Below are 21,231 nucleotides of genomic sequence, written 5' to 3' on the forward strand. Positions count from 1 at the left end.
TCATATTGGCTGAATCTTTTCAATCAGTGTTAACTGGAGGACACCAATGATGTCTGGGCCTTTCCCAGCACGTTTCAGCAAGGCAGCCCCACAGCTCAGATTCTTCATTCTCCATCCCCCAGAGGTTATAGTAGCTATCCACAGAGTAGCCTGCCCAGGCTCCCTGACTTCAAAAATATAGTGTTGTCTCAATAAGGATGGAATGCAAAAACTTTAAATTCTCATCATGAACTTTCTCCTTATTTTTTTTATTTTTTATATAATTTTTAAATTTCTTTTCCATGTCTGGGGATGGAATCCAGGGGCATTTGACCTCCAAGCTATATCCACTGCCCTAGTTTTTGTTCTTTATTTTGAAACAGGGTCTCACTGAGTTGCAGAGGGCCTCACTAAGTAGCTGAGGCTGTCCGCGAACGGCGATCCTCTGGTCGCGACCTCCCGAATGCTGGGATTACAAGCGTGCGTCATCACGCCCAGCTTCTCTTTATCCTTAAATGTCATTAGTTTTATAAATAAACATAAGCATCATTTTCCTTTAAACACATTCCTACATAGAAGCACAAAGCATAATGCCCAAATAACGAGTGAGTGTGTGTCTTTGTGTGTGTGGATGAGTGTGCACATGCACACATGCGTGCTGGAACACTTCACTCATAAATTTATGAATAAATTCGTTATTTATTTCAAGTAAATGGTGGTGTCAAAAGGACAACTGCACATTGTCCAGGGCCTGAAGAAAGGCCAGACACATCCTACTCTGTCAATGCTTGCTCACATCAAGGTTTTGAACTGAAGGGCCCCACTTCCTCAAGCTTTTTAGTTGAGAGACCCCACTCTCCCCAGCAGGGCCACTGATGTGTGATTCCTGTGTACATTCCCACAGCAGCGTGCTCCCTTGCTGGGTCACTTTCCGAGGCTGTTCATGGCTGCCGACTTTAGTCTGTGTGCCATATCTCTTTCTAGCCCAAACATATCATTCTTACTTCTGCATTTTTCTGTAATTATCATACTTTCAAGAAAGTCCTAAGGAAAGACAGCGTGTCTACTATAGAAAGAGGTGTGCCTCTCTCACCTCTGTAAACTCAGGGAACCCTGAGCGACGAAAGTCCCAGGAGGATGCCGTACACCACCAGACTGCATGCCTCTGATCAAGTTATCTTTTTGATGTAAAAGACCCAATTTTTGACTGAAAAACTAGATCCATGGAGAATACCAGCTCCTCCATGAATACTTCTCTTACATTGCCAAGCAACCAAATACAGTATCTTCCTTCTCCAAATGATGTACACCACGTGTGCCACTCTAATGACCGTGCCGCTCTCCAAGTGGAGGCTAAAAGAGCCCAGCAGGAAAAACAGAGTTGGTAAACAAACCCACCTGTTTGAACCCTGTTTCCTGACTTCATTTCTATGTGACTTTAGAGGAGTTATCGCACCTCTCTATAGCCCAGTTTCCTCATCTGTAGATGGAAGATAAAAATAATACCTAAGATGGAGTGAGGGTGTACTGAGACCAGCCATGCTACAGTGTGCTCAGTGAAGCTACAGGGCACAGCAGTAAGAAGCAGACACTCAAAGTATGGGCCTGGTTGGGGTCAGAGCCTGGCTCTTGCAGCTGATTCTCTGATTTTGGATATGATATACAACTACACTCTGCCATTATTTGCTTCTGCTAAAATGTAGGTGATAAAAATAGCAACTATCTTAGAGGTTTATATTGACAGTCAACCTAACAGATGCAAACATAAGTTAACATAGTAAGCTCTAATAAATATTATGATTTGCTTTGGAATCAAGGCCAAGCCAAGAAGCTCATAACAAGCATGTGAAAAGCATCACTTGTTAGCATTCTGTCATGAATGCTAACTACAGGACCCTTAGGAGTTGACCTATTAGATAATTTCAAATAATTACAAGTTAGAAGAAAAAGAGACACAGAATGAGAGAGTAAATATGAGAGAGAGAGAGAGAATTAACATTCTTTTGAAGTCAGTATTTTTTGTACTTTTATTGAAGTACTGTGATTGTCATCATAGTGAGTTTCAAAGTCATACGTGAGCACAGGTCTTGGTAAGTTTCTCTTCACAGCGCACCCTGCTATACACTTGTATATAATAGTGAGACTGGTAGTGATCAGATTCAATTTTATCAAGAGTTATATATCAGATGAAAGGATGTTCTTGCCTATGAAGCTATGAAGGATGTCCATGCCTCTGTGTCCACGCAGACACTGAGCATCACAGAAACTCCAGTCATAGCAGCAAAATGGGAAGCCCGTTGTTGTAAATTCTTGCTAGTGTTTGTGTGTGTGTATAAGAGAGAGAGAGAGAGAGAGAGAGAGAGAGAGAGAGAGAGAGAGAGAGGAAAAAGAGCAAGTGAGAGGAAGACAAGAGATAGACAGAAAGAGAGCCACTGGAATTTTGAACTATGACCCAGCTCTATTTTTTGAAACATGGTCTTTCTAAGTTGCTGAGAGCTTTATAAGCTGCAGAGGCTGGCCTTGAACCTCTTATTCTCCTGTCTCAGCCTTCTCAATATTGAGACTAGAGACTAAAAGCATGTGTCACCATGCCCAGCTCTTGCTATTTTTTTTAATACTTCTACTGATGCAATGTAATTACACATCATAATGAGATTCAAAGTGATGCAAACATACATGCACACATCATGTGGTGTGTTTTCCTCTGTATACCTTCTTTCTGCTTTGCTCTCACAGTCAGCCTAGAAACTCTAAGTTCCAATGTCTCCTCATTGTTCTTGACTGGATAATCATTCCTTTCCATCTACTCTGAAAACAATTCAAGGGTTTCACACGTAGTCTTCAGCATCTGCCAAACTTAAGGACCCAAATGATAAAAGAAGGCTCCTAATGCAAACATGAGCTCAAACTTTTTCTGGACTCCCTGATCCTTTACTCTATTTTGACTTGTGCATACTTAAAATAAGCAACATATATACTTACAGGTCCAAATCTATTTGTTTGGGTTTTACTTCTATTTGACTTTTATGTTGGGCCAGCTTTATTGTACCTTCTGACTCTGTCATACTCCAGCCTATTTCCAGTCTCCAAACTTCTGTGCATGAGCACAAATAAAATTTCCAGTTTTTATTTCTAAAGAATTTTTCTCTCTCTCAGAGAAAATAATAGACTATTGTGTTTACATTATCCAACTGATAACACCAGGGAACTTCTTCTAAAACATTTTAAAATAGCATATTTTTTAACCTTTTGGGACTAAAAGTGTCTAGGGTTTGAGAGGTTATGTATACCAGTAAGTTTATTTCCCAGGGTCAGGCATATTAAAGTACAATTGGAATTAGAAGGTAACTGGATATGATCCAGTTCAATCTTTTAATTTCTCAGATAAAGAAGCCAAGACCCAAAGAAGGGACCTGGGAAATTAAACATTTTTAACTAAGTGATGGTTCTCAATAATGTGTGATTATAATCCACAAAGGAAAATTAGCATTATCTATGTACAGTTTTTATTATTGCAACTGTGGAGGTGTCTCTGGAAGCAGGGTAAAGCCCAGGGATACTGCTAAATATCCTACAATGCACAGGTTATCCCTGACAACAAAGAAATATCCAGCCCAATATGACCCAAAATGCCAATAGTTGAGGTTGAGGAACTACAATAATCTATTTAGAGTCACATGCTGACATAGATCCATAATCACTAGACAAGAACTTTACAATCCAAAACAAACTCACCTCTTGTGTCCTTGATGGGGCATATACTTCTATTTGGTTTTTATTTCAAGACCTTTTTTGGCAACATTTCTTTCTTCGACATTTTACGACTTTCTTTAACATTTTACAACTGAGACCTCCAATGGTCTGAAGTTTGTTCCTCTGCTGAGCTTAGTGAAGGAGAAGTGTATTGGGGAGATTTGTTAGTGAGGAAGAGCTTGTTCCTAGATTATACGTGAGGGTTGATGATGACAGCTGTACTCAAACCATTCGTGGGTGACTGAAGAGTGTCTGAGGAGTGTTCAGACACACAAATTGATTTGTTATGGTAGCTGGCAATGGATGTCAGGGGTAAATGAGATTTCAAATGACTGCTAACATGATGATCCAATTTGAAAGTCAATCTGAGGGCGGTTGCAATGGCCTCTTTTAGGATCCTATTTCATGAGAGCTAAAATACAGGCAAATCAACTCATGAATTCCTTTCTGTGATAGTATATCTGAATGGGAAAACAGAAGAAATGTTGCTACTAAGTCTTGCCATTAGCTGATGGGGTAGAGGTGGAGAAAAAGAAGGAACTAATCAAAATTAAGAGATGATAGCATTTGAGAAAACTATTTAAAATACAAGAGGTCATTTAATTTCTATTCTGCCTTCCTTCTACTGTTTCTTATTCATTTAGCTTAAATGTGTTATCTGTGAGTAAACAAAAAATCCTAAGTGAAAATACAACTTTCTATATTGAACAGAAGAAAAAGTCAGGGTGAAGCCAGGTTTAAATGTATAAATGATATTCTGTAATATTAAATTTCAAAAAAAATTCCATATTTTAACCTAGCCATTCCCCTTTTAGAACTATAACTCATTATTTACAAATATTGGTAGCAAGTGGGGAGTAGTTTACACATGGTCTTCCTAAGAATGCTGCATGCCATCTTATAGCAAAAAGTTGCGATACAATGTCAATTTAAAAACTAATGATCTGCAAATGTACAGATTGGTCACCAGTCTATTAAAGATGTGATTGTGAACAAATTTGAGAAAGAAACACCAAATATAAAATAATGAAAGAAACAAATTCATATATTTCTGGGTCACAATGTTTTCTTGTTTTTATGTAGTCTTTTCTATAATATGGCTAGAATATATATATATATATTATATATATATATGTGTGTGTGTGTGTATATGTGTGTATATATAAATATATATATATGTATGTGTATTATGTATGTATGTGTGTGTATATATATGTATATTTGTGTGTATATATATGTGTATATATATATATGTGTGTGTGTGTGTGTGTGTGTGTGTGTGTGTATGTATATATATATATATTTTTTTTGATCCAGGGTCTCTTTCTTCAGTCCAAATAATACCAAAAGTACAGATTAGCATTTCTAGGAAGTTAGTAGTAACAAGGAAACCCATAATAAGCATTTTGGAGTACACCAAAGAATAAGCATTAGAATTTAAATTAGGCTGAAACAAGCATAAGGCCAGTTATGTTGAAGCAGTAATGAGTGTATGTTAGAAAGTCCATCTAAGGTTAACTCAGGAATTTCACATTGTCCTCCATGAATGGTTTGATTGCAGATTCGAGTCTCATGGAAGGAACTGCCTGTGGAGTTGATCAAGCTCAACTTTGCTCCTTTACTGTCTATCCTAACATCTAGAGCAGTTGACTATGTCCTTGTGAATGGGCCATTTTTTGTGTGTGAAAACTTCCTGATGTACATGATTATCCAAACACACCCACAAAATTATTTGCCTTCTCACATTTCCAATGCCAAATCCAGTCCAGAAACAGGAATTTCTTTAGACCCCCACTTTTTTAACCCTCACTCCCTCAACCAGCTCCCTATCACCTCTGGTCAATTCTACCTCCTGAATGTCTCTTAAAAGTCTCTGTCCTGCTTTCTCTCCTTTCTCCTACAATGAGCTATTCCAGTAGCCTTCTGCCTGGTGTCCTGCACTATCCTATCCACCACCTGACTGTTATAAGGCAGCTCTGACTTCATTCCTCTTCCTAAATCACATCAGTGGACCCCAATTATCATTGGTGTAAACTCTGTCCCCTCTAAGGTGCCTCATAAGCCTCCTTTTACTTAATCTTTACTTACTTCTACTATAATTCTTCAACAAATGCTTGAAAATTGAGTCATATTGTTGAATATAATACTTTTTCAGTGTAATTAGACTGAGTTGAAGAAATATCAGCTTTGTCATTTTAGGCATTATGGTCATTTTAATGTAATCTCACATTTACATTTCTAACACTCAGTTCACATTTTTGTCTCATGTCACATGAAAAACAAGTCAAAATAATCCTTAAATAGTTTTATAAACTTACTTGCAGCTGAGTAATGTCTTTTGTTTTAACTAACTATAGGACTTCCCATTATCCATATGAGGTTCGTATTTTGAGACTTTTGCACAGAATTCTATTCTGCTAAGATCTTTTCATACACAGTTTTTCACGTGATGCAATAATGGCTCATCCCAGCTTTCTGACATCTGAAAATTGCATCAACATGAGGCGTGGTGGTATAATGAGAAAACACCACTAAGTAGTCGTCGGAGATTGAGGATGCCACTGGAATTCTATCTCAATTTTCACTTCAGAAGGCTGAGTCTAACAGTGTATAAGTGAGATGACAGTTAGGATGTGATGATGGTGAAGATGAAGATTAGATTAGCTGGTGTTTTGTTTTAGACACTATGTTAAGGACCATACAAACACTTCCATGGAAGGAGCTATATCATTAACTCCTTTCTCCCTGATGATGACACTAATGGTTAAAAATAATAAATAATTCAGCCAAAGAGTAGTCAATAAATCATGGAACTAGCATATAGAAGTACTAAAGTCCATATGATTTTGTGTGTGTGTGTGTGTGTGTGTGTGTGTGTGTGTGTGGTACTAGGGATTGAACTCAGGAGCATTCTACCACCCCCCCAACATATATATATATATATACACACACACACATACATACATATATATACACACACATATACATATATACATATATGTATATATTATCATATATATTATGCATTTTTTGAAACAAGGTCTTTCTAGGTTGCTGAGAGTCTTTTCATATTGCTGAGGCTGTTCTCTAAACTGTGATACTCCTATCTTACCCTCCCAGGAATGTATTTCCATGTCCAACTGCTGTGTGAATATTATCTTCTTCTGTCTGTGTCATCCATTGTTCAAACTGACAATGATTGATTTCAACTGTTTTGTACTAATGGAAATCGAGATTGTTCCTACATTCTCACCATTAACAAGCAATGATATCCATATATATACATATTATGTATATATATGATATGCATACATCAATACATATAAATATCATATATATACATATATATGTATATATAATATATACATATATTTGCATATATATGTATTGTGCCTTTCTGGAATGAAATTTCAGAAAGTAGAACTTCAGGGTCAAAAATCTTAAACATTTTTTGGACATTGCCAATGTGTGCTGAAAGTTATGAATGATTCATATTCCACTAAATCTTCATCTCCTTCTGCCTTGGCGTTCTTTTATAGCACCTTGATCTTTCTGTGCTACTCCCTACTGTCGTGTATTTAGTTCTCTGCCTCTCTGGCTAGACAATAAACTCTAGGAAAACAGGAATCTGTCAATTCCATTTTCTCTCACAATCTTGGCACTTAATGTATTGTGGAATTTTAAAACAATGTTTCTTGAAAAATGAATGCAAGAAAGAAAGAATGAATGAACAATGAAGGTACAATGACCATGTATACGGCCTTGGCAAAGTGGTTTTATAGTTTTCTCTATATATCAAAACTTGTTAACTTTAGCTTAAAATACAGTAGATAGCTAGTAAATACATGTTTTCTGATGAAACAATTCTAGCCGGGTGTGGTGGCGCACGCTTGTAATCCTCGCGCTTGGGAGGTGGAGACAGCCTCGCTGGCTTAAGAGACCCTGTTTCCAAATAAAAATATAAAATAGGTCTGGGAGTGTAGCCTGGAGGTAGATGGTTTTCCAGGAACCCCAGTGCCACCAAAATAAGCAAATAAACAAACAAACAATAACCTTCTAACATTAGGAATCAAAGTAACTCTAAAGGGTTCTTTACTCATTCAGGAAAAACAGGCATTTGAAGAGAATTACTGTTTTACCATCGTGTATTCCATTAAGACGTATGAGTACAATGAACCGATAAAAAAGAAATCTTTAAGTGTGCTGCACAAGAATGAAGACATGGTAGGGAATGTGAAAGAATTCATGGCTGAAGACTTTGAGCCTTCCCCTGACCCTCACAGTCCAGGAGGTACTGTGGTTTGGGAACCACTTGACTTTGTAAAGAGAATACCTTTGGCAATCTCCTTCTAACCTGGACCCTGCCTTACAGCTTATTTATATGGAGATGCTACTCCTAGGATTCAATTCTGCATCAAGGTCCAAAGAGAGGCATCCCAGGTTGAGTCAATCCAGGTTCCCTGAGCTACAAGTTAAATAAAACCCCGGCTTAAATCAGTGCTTTCTTTAGTTTTAGATGTCTGTTCCTTCAGGGTTATCTGGCTTATTACATTTACATTGATCACATGGGGAGAATAAGATTTATAGAGATAAACCACCTTTTCTACTTTGTGGTCTTTTGAAGCCAAATTATTTTTAAAGAATCAGAGGTCATCTGAGGCTTATTGGATTATTCCAAGTGTCAGAATCCCTCCTTATTTTTGATACAAGAAATAATTTTCTACAATGGGCATTTAAAATTCAAGGCTTCCAGGGCTTTAGTAATCCCAATAAAGACCCCTGCTGGCAACCTTATTAGCATCTCCACCTCTTGATTTTTATTTAATTCCTTTAATATTCTATTAGAATGCTGACAGGCATGATGAAAGGGAGGGCTACAGAAGGAGGATAATGTTTCTCTCGCCATCAAGCTTGGGGTGATGTCATAAACTGTTCACTGTGTGCTTTGAGATCATACAGAAGGAAATTGTAAAACAAAGAACAGCAAGGCCAAGCCTTGTCGAATCACAGTTCATGAGAACAGAGAGAGTATGGGTAGAAAGAGTTTGAAAAGTCCTCATGCCAAAATGGTGGAGTTCTTATGTGTTTCTACAAAGGTGTAAAATGACACTCCAAGAGAAAAACAAAGGGAAGGTTGTTAGTGAACATGGATGAAAAAAAAAGCTCATGGAAAATTAAAATGTCAGTGCAGAACAACACAACGTCTCATACTGGGGATTACTTTTAACTTTTAAATTATATCCATATTATGTCATCTCATTCTAGCTAAAAAGGAATAGTCTGGAAACAATACCTTTCCCTTAACACAAGGGCTGGAGCTTTCACCTTTCTCTGCTTGAACCCTGAAACTTTGGAACCTAGATTGCATCCCTGATGACCAGGGCTGCTCTAACTCAGCACTGCTCAGACTTTCCTGGGACCATGGGTCACCTGGGATCATCCTCAACTTCAGATTCTGATTCAGCAGGAGGCGCCTGAGATACCACTTTTCTAACAAATGCCAGGTGCCTTTGGTGCTGCTCCATGGGCTGAACCAGCCCCAGTGAGCCCCAGTATCCTTGTGATCTCAGATGATCTGGACTGAAGTTAATCCAGTGCGCCCTTCATGAGAGGCATCATTATCCTTGTGCTAACTGATATGGAGGCAGAAATACCAGAGATTTACAGGATCTAGTTGACTTTCTCAAAGTCAAATGTTTCTAGAGATTACTCAAAACTAGGATGCTGCAAAGGGTCCTATAGAGAGATCTTGGATTAAATAAACTAAGGCATGGGCTCTGAAACTTTTTTCTTTTTCCTTTTCTCTTTATTTCTTTTTCTTTTCTTCTCTTCTCTTCTTTTCTTTTCTTTTCTTTCTTGCAGAACTGGATATCAAACCCAGAGGCATTCTACCTCCAAGCTATACCTCCAGCCCTAATTTTTATTCTTTATTTTGAAACAGGGTCTCACTAAGTGGCAGAGAGCCTCACTAAGTAGCTGAGGCTGGCCACAAACCTAAAATCCTCCTTTCTCAGCCTCCCAAATACTGGAATTACAAGTGTGCATCACCACACCCAACTTCTTTTTTTCCCCATTACATCCCCATTTAAGTATAACTTTAAAAATATAGTTTCTCCCTTTTGAAAATGTTCACATACACAAATATGTAAGTTTTTACATAACTATGCCTCTCTAGGTTCTTAGAAATGAACTTAAGAAAACTTCAAGTTGGGCTCGGTGGCACATGCCTATAATCCTAGTACTTGAGAGGCTGAAACAGTAGGATCACAGGTTCAAGGCCAGCCTCAGTAATTTAGAAGACACTCAGAAACATAGGAAGACCCTGTTTGAAACTAAAAAAATAAAACAGAACTGGGGTTATAGCTCACAAATAGAATGTCATTCCCAATACCCCCCAAAATAAGTAAGCAAATGAATAAATAAATAAATAAATAAATAAATAAATAAATAAATATAGAAAATTGTACCATGATATCAATTTAAGGAATCTTGACTCAGGGATGTCATAAAAAAAACTAGGAAAATAAAACAAGCAAAGAAATAAAAATATCTATAAATTCCCACTGGGATAAATATTAGACTGTTTTAAATGTAATACTTATAAAAGAACTAAGAAAATCACTTAAACATAGGGATGAAGAAAAAAGAAGAGAACAGTATAATTTGAGACTGATGTTATGTGCCTATGTGAAATTACCAATGTTCATCTCAAGATCATGTATGGGGAAAGAAGGAGAGGGGAAGAAGGGGGAGGACTCCGCAAGTTTTATATGGACCCTAGAATACCAGGCTCTCCACATCCATGGTCCCTTGATAAATGAAAATTCTTGGGCCATGCCTCTAAATAAAGAAATCTCTGGATCCATGGTTCAGGAATCTGCGTCGTTTATGCTCCCTGGGTGATTCTAATACCCATTGAAGTTGGAGGAGTTCCTCAGACTTTCCTCAAATTAGATTATTAGATACCTTTTCTCAGATTACATGAATGAAAGTAAAATATTCCTCCTCACCTATTCAAAGACCAAAGAGAATTCTATCTTCATACTTGGCTGCCTGGGGAGAAGACAGTAACTAGTAATTCAAAAGACAAGCCTGAGTTACCATCATGATTAGAACAGGCTTCTTCATTCAACAGTATCCACAGAAATTCAAATCTCTTCTCCACCCTACCATCCACACTTCCCTTCTTCCTTTCTCATCCCCTTTCCTGTTTCAGGACTTTACATATGAGTTAGCTATTCATGAGCTATAAACAGACTCAGCTACATAGGGATTTTTTAACTTTTTTTACAGAACAATTATGCACGTATGTATGTATGTATGTATGTATGTATGTACATATTGTGCTAGAAATGGAACCCAGGGCCTCCTGAAAGTGCTTTACCACTGAGCTATACCCTCAGCCCCATGCATAGAAAATTTGATAAATAAAATAAAAAGGTTGGTGATAAAGAAAGTATCTAAATAATACAGGCGGGAGTTTCTATTTTTATATGTATCCATAAGTATAGATATATAGATATTCATCTCTACAAAGGCCAAAATCTGTGATTCTCTACCCTGATTACAGACTAGAGTTTATAAAATTATAGCATCCTCAAACTCTAACTCCAATGGTATCAATAAATAAGGTATGAATAAGATGATTATGGTTAAAAGTTGGAGCCTGTGTCTTTTTTCAAATAAAAAAGAAAATTGACATTAATAATTACTATAATCAATCACAATATAACCAGTAAACTATAATCAATCATAATATAACCAGTAAACATGCACCAAGTTTAAACATGACATGAGTTTTTCCTATAAAATAGTGATAAGAGTTTTACTGATCATGGCTCAGTCTTTACAGTGTCGCTCAGATCCAGAAATTACAAAAAACTTCACATTCACCACTGAGGCTCACAGAGGTCAGGAGCTGTCTCAAGGTCATGACTGGGAGGTACATAGCTCTCCCTGGAACTCCGTGTGCAACACAAGATCCTACCCTAAACAGTAAGTTGTGTTTTTCTTTTATGAATCTATGACTAAGAGCCATTACTATGCACGTGTGGTGGCATATTGTGCATATGCATGTATGTGTGCACTTATGTGTATCTTGGTACAAAGGCAATTCTGCAGGTCAGGATAATTTGGAGAGGGGTTCTCAATCCAGACTGTACAAGTCCAAAGAGCTGTGAGAGAGACTCTGATGAGACATGGAAAGAAGTCTCTAGGGAGTGAAATAAGGGTAGGCGGTAACATAGGAGGTCACTTTACTAGGAGCTTAAATTGATTGTTTGAACACTCTGCTCCCCATCTTCCTTGTGGTAGAAAGATAACACTTCATATCCATGATACTCATCCCACCCCTCTTTGTTTACTTTGGAATAGTTAAAAAAAAAAACAGCTAAAATAGAATGAGTGGAAGATAGAGGAAGAGAATGTTGGATAAAACATCCAAAGTCACCTGATAACTAGCAAGTCAGTGCCCAAAGCAGAGAACATCCTCTCTGGACAATAGGCATACTCACAACAAGCTGCAAAATATTCTTAAGGGTTTCAGAATCATGCCAGGTCACAGGGGTGTAGGGGATCCATAAATCCCTCGGACACCCAAAAAAGATGGAAATATATCCATCTTTCATTTCTATAATAGGTTGAAATCATCCTATTATAAATAAGAAGCTGTGGCCCAGAGAGGTTGAGCAATTCACCTATTGCTGCAGACCTACATAAAGGCAGTTAAGTACAGCAGAGGTTCTCCAGTTCTGAAGCCAGGGCCTCCTTTCACCAACTACATTCTACTCAGCAGACAGCATAGGGCTAAAAGCAAAGACTCCAGTGCCAGCCCAACTGGTTGCAAATGCTAACTCTGAATCTTACTAGCCATTTGACCTTGAGTATTTCACTTAACCTTTCTGCCCAAGTGTCCTCATTCATACAACAGGGATGGCAATGATCATACAACTGACTGGAGTGCTTTGTTATACAGTTGCAGACATGAAGTGATTTAATATATGTTGAGGGCTCAGTACATACTAAGCACTGTAAAAGTGTTTGCTTACATGATTACCATTTAGGTACTGTATATTTTAATACTTGGGCAGCACTAATTAGTATTCATCATTCAAGGCACGACTCTCAAACTTGTTTTCCAAGATGTTCTGAGAAAATTCAGACTTCATTTTTCTTCTCATGAGGAAAACATCTGAGGATACCTCACAACACGTTGCTATGAAGAGGAGAATAAAACTCTCTCCCCTGAATTCTTGGTTCTCTGTGTTCTATACCTCAGTGAATAGTGTCCCCTCCAAAAAGTAATCTCTTATAAAAGACTTCAGAATGTGACTCTGCTTGGAAATAAGGTCATTATAGATTAAATTAGTCACAGTGAGGTCACATTAAAGTAAGACAGACCCTCACCCCAATATGACCAATGTCCTATAAGAAGAGGAGAGATAGGCACAGAAATAGAAACTCAAAGCAAAGAAAGAGCTTGGAGTGACATGTCTAAAGCCAAGGGGCACTAAGGATTTCTGGCAATGGTAGCATCTAAGAGGGGAACAAAAGTATTGGAACCAATTCCCCCCACCTTCAAAGCCTTTAAGGATAATATGCCCCTGCCAGTGCCTTGACTTCCAACTTATCCCTTACTACCAGAACACTGAGAAGATACATATATGTTGTTTTAAGCCACTTGGACATTTGTTATAGCAGCCATAAACTCTAATACATACAGCTTCCTCCTGGACCCCTACGATAAGCTTTTCAACAAGCTGTGGGCTCTAGGTTGGGGCTGGGGTGCCCTAAAGACAATGAAAGAAAAAAAAAACACGTGAATTCTGAGTTCAGATGACTTAACTCCCTATATAAAAATCCATCCCTATCAAATCATCTTCAAATGTTTATGATACTAAAGATGGAACCCAGGGGCATTCTACCTCTGAACTACACTCCAGCCCTATTCCATTTGTCTTTATTTTGAGACAGGGTCTTGCAAAGTGGCTGAGGCTGGCCTTGAACCTGTGGTCTTCCTGTGTCAGTCTCCCAAGTAGTGGGATTAGAGGCATATGTCACCACACCTGGCTCCTCTTCAATGGGTTGTTTAAATTTTTAGTTATTTCTGTTTTCTAATTTAAACCTTTCTGAAATATTGCTGTAAGTTGTTTCTCCAGGAAGCATCCTTTGGGACTCTGAGATTTGTATGTCACATGACATCTGAGGAACACCACATGGGGCTGGTGGGGAGAGAAGTTTTGGGCAGAGGGAAAATGGCACAGCAGTGGGACTTTAGCAGAGGTTGAGCTTATCCTACAGGCTGGAGAGCTGGAATGGCCCTTTGGAGTTGTCCCAGTGGAGGCAAGGAGGCCAGGCCTTTCTAGTCTACATAGGCCAGCCATCGCATGCAGTCTGCTCTCAGGAAAGAGCCAGAGCTTTGGGCAGGCAGCTGCAGCCTTCAACTACAGTGAAGTGATGGACACAGCTGTGAGCAGCCAGGGGAAATGAGGGTCTGAGTCCTAGAGAAGGACCTTGTGGATGGACCACAGCACCTACTCTATGCAGGAGGGAAGTCTCTAGTAATCATCTATTATTAGAATGTGTCCATAAGTGATTCCACACCTGGACTAGAATCACTTACTCTGGGAAGGAATCCATTAGATGCTCTCAAATCACACATCTAGTGAGGCTATGAGAGGCCTCAGCCCTGTATTCCACAATGTTCCCTTTCCCACCCACAAGTTTCCATTACCATGCACTGCAATGACTGAAAATTTCCACTTCAGTGCGGTTCCTGGTAACACTTGGACCACAGTGACTTCTTTTTTCCAGTTAGCCACAGGCAGAGGGGATAATCACCCAACTGCCTTTAAAAATGCCTTTGGTTCATTTTTCAGATACCTGCAAATGTGCACACATTTTTAATACCCACTCTGTACTAAACTAAGCATCCAGTATTTTAAAAAAAATAGAGATTGCAAAAGGCCTTAACATGGTGACAAAAGGGTTGGATTTTAGCTAGACATAATGAACACACTCGGGTAGATTATGGGTAGTACAGTGACTGGAACAGGTTTGGGCTATTGAAAGGTCCTTCTGTGGGGGTTGGAGAAGACGGATCCAATGAAGAGCCATGATGTTAAGGAGGCAACTTGCAGGTAGGGGACTTAAACTGCCAGGTGGGCCACTTTGGAGCCGTGTCTGGGTCACTCTTCTGTTCTTCCTCTGAGTACGACCACTTTGCTGTCCCACAAGTTAACTGCCAAGGAGCAAGCTGACAGCCTGCTTGGGTGGGAGTGCTCACATCTTTATTCTAAACCACCAGCAGCCCTCGGGGCCCAGTCACGTGCTTTTGCACATGCAAACACGCCATATACATGACCCCAGGTCACAAACACTATGTAAGGAGCACACAGCTGTCCACATAGACTGGGTGTTACTAAAACATGAGCTCTCAGAGCATGCATAATCCCATTTTGGCTTTTCCCTCAACAGCCTCAATAGCTTTGGGCAAGTCCCTAAGAGAAAAAGTAAATCTCTCAGTGGGTGGGACCTCCACATTAAATACAAATTATAGGACTTAAATATATGACTAGCAGCAGACTGTATTCCAAAGAAGGTAAATCTAGGGGAATTTTTTTTTTAATTAGCCAACTATACGCTGGAAAATAGAAGAGAAAAAATCATATTAATAATAATTATTTGAAGGTAAAAGCTTATGTTCTTTAATGCAGTTCCAACATAAATGTCACTGTAAGAACTGATATTTCATTTCACTACTAACGTGATCAGGTACTTAGTGTGCTGAGGGAGAAATGATTGGAACTACTTTAAAGCCACGTTAACCAGAGAAACTGCAAAAATATTTATATTATTATGAAGGAAGAAAGGAATGCCCCTCCTGGGTGTACTTAAGTATCCTCCATCTTTTGGATAAATGGTAATGCTAAACAAAAAATGGAAAGATGACCTTAGAATAATAATCTCAAGACCCAACTGGGACTCAGCTTCCCAGTATACAAAAATCATTTGCAATATGTTCAGGATGGAAATTTCTATATTACTTTATAGCCCATAGACTTTATTATATACCTCAAAAAAATCGCTGAAACACCCAACTCTGGGCTGGCTTCCTTCCCCTAGGGTGGGGCCTCCCATATGTAAAATTACTCACTAGCCCCTTGCTCATCTTCTGCAATTCTGCTCAGTTACTCTACCATATTTGAAAGGATGGTAAAAACAAAGGGAAGGAGAAACCCAACTCGTCTGGAGAGGTGTTTCATATAGAGAGTGGGACTGTTAAACCCCAAACCAGGTTTGGCACTGTGAGGGTTTTCTCTAACCAGCTCTCCCTCTGTACTTCCTTCTAGAGACCCAATGCAAAGGCCATGTGGAAATTTTCACAGGACAACTGCTGTTGCTACCTAAAAGCCATCACATTCAGTGCTCTTTCATTTTTTCTCATTTTTTCACAGCTCTCATGCAAATTGCATGAAAGATGAAGAGTCGGTAAAGACTTGGGTCTATGAGCCAGTTCGTTTCCATACAGCTCCAAAGGACTTTCAGTGTTCAGCTGCTCCACCATGAATGGCACTGGTACTTATGTGGATAAAACATTTAATCAAATGATTGTCCCGTTTTCACAAAGAGACATGCAGCTAGATATAGAGACACGCCTACGTCCATAAGGCTTTAGCTCAGTATTTTGTTCTCTATTCTTACAGGTTTGAATTCCAAGAAAGTGAGCAAATTTTTGATGACATAACCTTTAAGTACATTTATATATGTGTGTAAAAGTATCTCCTGTGGCAGGAAGGAAAGGAATCCATATGCATATCTGCACATTATATGTGAAGTACATGGGTTTCTGGAAGTAAGTAGCTTCTCGCACTACTGATAAGGGGAAGAGTGAGGTCTTTTGCTACCCATCTATTGACCTCAACTCTTCTTCTTCTGCACCTGCAATCTACAGTAGTATCAGTAAATAGGATTAATCCAGGAACTAATTCTTTGAAGCAACCATTTAGACTTAACTGACGATTTGACAGAATACATAGGTCAAAATGAGCAGCTCAGTAACCCAGTGTCTTTGACCAGGTGGGAAGTTAGATAATGGTCATTGCCTGTCACTCCCTGAGCTCCCATTGATAGCTAACAGATTTCTACAAGATCAGGACTGCACAGGTGCCAAGTGGTTCCTGGTTGTTCCAGGAGAGCGTCTACGCCAGCACAATGAGCTTTAATGCTGGTGAGGTCCAGGTACTCTTGGGGTTGAATGGAAGTCACCAAGGAGTACCTGTCAGCCTGCCTGAGGAATTTAAGAGTCTATTACCCTGGCAGTGTCACAATGTCCCTTATTTATGCTTCTCTATGGGGTAGTGGGAAGAGCAGCCAGCACAGCCTGCTATAGCAGCTATCCAGCTGCTCATGCAGTTAATATAGCTGTAGAAAGAACATGATTTATACAAGAGCACTTCCCCTCAAGACCAGTGCACGATTCCCAGACCCACTAATTCTGGGAGACCCACACTAAGCACACACTCTGGTGTGCCCTGGTGACAATGGGATAACCCAGAGGGCTGCTGATGTAGATTGACACAGAAGACAGAGCAGTGCATAAATGTATTAACGATTTCTAAAGCCAACCTCTGACCAGTATAATGTATATGAGACTAGTCTAGTTGTTGCAAAGGAAAACATATGTCCATGCATATAACAGAAATGGTCGACAAAAGAGATGCAGATCACAGAGCATAGCAAGATCCCCTGCTGCTTGCTGGCGAGAACAACTAATTGATGAACTAAATAGGAACACATGCACACATTGCTTCCAGGCTCAACAGTGATGCTGCTGATGATGAAGGCTATCACTAAAAAGGGACTTGAAGGGAAAGGACCAGAGCTAGACTCTACATGGAGCCTTCTGTATCTCTCAGGCGAGAAAGTAGGGATGCAGTGTCTGCTACTACTCCCCATTCCTGTGTACTGGACCTGGGCAGGAGGCAGCTTCACGTACCTGGTAGGGTCCCTGGTTGCAGCCACAGTAGCTGCTCTCCATGGTGTAGCTTCTGGACACGCCCATCTCTCTCCACACCACCACACGGGCCGTGGAGGCACGGGATTTCTCCACCAGGAAGCTGCAGCTGTTCATTGTGAATGCTGGTGCCAGCTTATCAAGGATTTTGGGAAGAATCTATGATTTAAAAAATCATAAACTATGATGAGTTGTGGCTAATTAGGAAGATCCATTATAAAAATAGCTTCTCAACATTTATTAAGCTTCTCTATATATCAGTGTATGCTCCTATGAATCATTTCTTTACCCTATTAAATGGATAGCAGCTTTTTAAAAATGTGTTTGTTCTGTCGTTTTGAAGATGAACAAACTGAGTTTTAGAAAAGTTAAAATAAAAACTTATGTCACACAACTGTACAATGGCTAGGATGGTATCCAAATGCCACCTGGTTAACTCTATAATCTATGTGTGTGTTGGAAGGGGGGGGGTAATTAGAGATTGAACCCAGAGGGGATTCTACCTCCCAGCTACATTCTTTTTACATTTTGTTTTTGTAACAAGGTTTTGCTAGGTTTCTGAGAATCTTTCAAGGTTGCTGAGGCATCCTCAAACCTCAGCCTCCGGTATCAACCTTCCAAGTTCTGAATCCATAATCTATTGATTCCACTTCCCTGCATCACTGTAGCCCTCTGCTACATGCATGCATTTGGCCTCATATTTTGCTGACTTGAGTCTATGGGAAACCACAGGTGTCATGGGGACCTAAAATTAATAAAGTGACTCCATCCAGCTTCACTGTCTCTTAGCAAGGTTCATTTATCTCAGAAGCCCAGACTCCAGAGCAGGAACGTGTACAAAGACCTCTTATTTTCTACAAGTGGGTAATTGCCAAAATGAACTTTTTAGTCTCATCCTCTAAGCCATAAATCTGAGGCTGGATCAATTATAAAACTCCATTCTCTCTGGGTTCATATAGCCCACCTCTTCTTGGAGTAAAAATGTTTTATTTATGACCACTTAATCTCCAGTTAGAAGACATCAGCAGACTCTTGCCACTCTGATTGACAGGGACCAGGCTTCCAGCCACCTCATCAGCCCCTGGGGATGATGACTCAGGGTTAATAGCATACATGATCCTTGGGTCAGCAGAAATACTGGGCTTACCCAGGTGTGGTGGTACACTCTTATAATCCCAGCTTTCCAGAGCTTGAGACCAGAGAATCATGGTTTGTGGCCAGCCTCAGCTACTTAGTGAGCCCCTTTTCAACTCAGTAAGACCCTGTTTCAAAATTTAAAAAAAAAAACCTACAAAATATGACTGGGGATGTAGCTTGGAGGTAGAATGCCCTGGGATTCCATCCCCAGTACCCCCCAAAAAAGAAATACAGGGCTTAGAAGTTACTTGAGTATTCAGTATTGACAGACTATACACAGAACAGCACATAAAATAACATCATGGGTCTTAGCTAACAAACAGGGTCTTGGGCAAAGTGTGAGGCAAAAGAGTAAAAACACAACAAGCTGTGAAAAATAAGAAATGAAAAATGAAAAATGTGAAAACCAAAGAAATTTGGTTTTGATTATGTCTAAAATACTGAGCAAATCTCATTATACTTCGGTACTTGTCCTTGTGTTTAATGTAACTGTTGATTGTACTATAAAATTACTAATTATAAGTCATATATTTTATAAATATATATTCCTATAATTACTAATATATCTCATTATGATCTCAAAGTTCCTACATAGCCTCCAGACCTACTGATCACTTTAAAAAGAAAAATGAAATATTGCTGTTGTTCTCACTTGCATTTCTACAATTGCCTCCTGACTGATTTTATCATATGCACTCTTTCTCGTAATCCCTCTCATAATCTTTTTCTTCTAAACATTCACCTGCCACCAGGCATGGTAGTCTACACCTACAATCCAAGAACTTGTGAGGATTGAGACAGGTGGATTGTGAGTTTGAAGCCAACGCCCACAATTTAGTGAGAGCTGAGAGTATGGTTTGGAGGTAGAATGTCCCCAGGTTCAACCTTCAATACCAAAACCTACAAAAACATAAAACAAGCTCATCATAATTACAGTTTAATTATTGTATATGTATTACTTATTTGTTTGTTTGGGGTATTGGGTATTAAACCCAGGGATATCCAAACTCCAAGGCATACCCCTAGCCAGTTTTTATTTTTATTTTGAAACAGGATCTCACTAAATTGCAAGACTGACCTCCAATCTGTGATCCTTCTGTCTCAGCCTTCCAAGTACTGGGATTTGGGCATATTATATCTTCCCTAGTTGAGCTGTTTATTTTATATCTCCTCTTCAGCCTAGAAATCTACTAGGGCAGATATGTGTCTCCTAAGAAACCTCTGCATGCTCATAGAGTATAATCCATAATTGTTTTATGAAATAAACAGAATCTGCTAGTTCACATCCTTAGGGGTCTGCTTAGGTAAACTTAAATATACTATTTATAGCTGGGCATGGTGGCCAAAACCAGTAATCTCATACATGGGCAGATGAGAAAAGATACAGGTTTGAAACCAGCCTCAGCAACTTAGCAAGGTCCTCAGCAACTTAGTGAGACCCTGTTTCAAAACTAAATAAAAATAAAATAGGTCTTAGGATGTAATTCTTGGAGGTAATATGTCCCTTGGTTCAATCACACCCAAATACGTGTGTGTGTGTGTGTGTGTGTGTGTGTGTGTGTGTGTGTGTGTATACTATATATACTGCAAACAATTTAGAATGGCTCGAAATTATTTTGTTTTACCTTATTAAAAAGTTTACTTTACGCCGGGCGTGGTGGCACACGCTTGTAATCCCCGCGCTTGGGAGGCAGAGACAGGAGGATCGCGCAGGTTCGAAGCCAGCCGCGCGCGCTGGCTTAGGAGACCCTGTTTCCAAATAAAAATGTAAAAATAGGTCTGGGAGTGTAGCCCGGAGGTAGAAGGGCTTCCAGGAACCCCAGTACCACCAAAAAAAAAAAAAGTTTACTTTACTTTAAATGATCTTTTCTTTATTTATAAACTTTTCTTTACTGTTTGTACATATTTTTTAAAACTTTTTTTTAAGAACACTTTTTAGAATCACAGCAAAACTGAGAGGGAAATACACAGATAGCCCACATACCCCATTCTCCTACATGGGTACAGATTTTCCAGTTAACAGCATGTGCCACCAGAGTGGGACACTGTGGCAGCAGATGAACCTACCCAACATAATCATCAACACTCAAAGGCCACAGTTTAAGATAGGGGTTGTCTTGTATATTCTATAAGCTTGATGAATATATAATGACATTTATCCAACATGAAAGTATCATACAGAATATTTTCACTCTGCATGTCTTTTTATGATACGATAGTTCATATCATTTTAGTACCATTGATTTTTGCCATTTGATGCACCCCATTTTTTTTACCCATTCACCTGTTGAAGGATATCTTCAGTGCATCCCTCCAAGTTTCAGCTATTATAAATAAAACTGCTATAA

The 21,231-nt window shown here is 39.2% G+C and overlaps 1 protein-coding gene across 1 annotated transcript in view; it reads right to left on the reverse strand.

The window, feature by feature from the left end:
* Positions 1-21,231, reverse strand: part of AGBL1 (AGBL carboxypeptidase 1) — a gene marked incomplete at both ends in the record, with an annotated part of 531,035 nt that overhangs the window by 85,619 nt on the left and 424,185 nt on the right. Inside the window, one exon of the mRNA XM_080692476.1 lies at positions 17,729-17,905. Coding sequence (XP_080548602.1) covers positions 17,729-17,905 — 177 coding nt within the window. The remainder of the gene's footprint in view (positions 1-17,728; positions 17,906-21,231) is intronic.

This window comes from Muscardinus avellanarius, assembly GCF_963383645.1.
Source record: "Muscardinus avellanarius genome assembly, chromosome: 3".
Classification (NCBI taxonomy): domain Eukaryota; kingdom Metazoa; phylum Chordata; class Mammalia; order Rodentia; family Gliridae; genus Muscardinus; species Muscardinus avellanarius.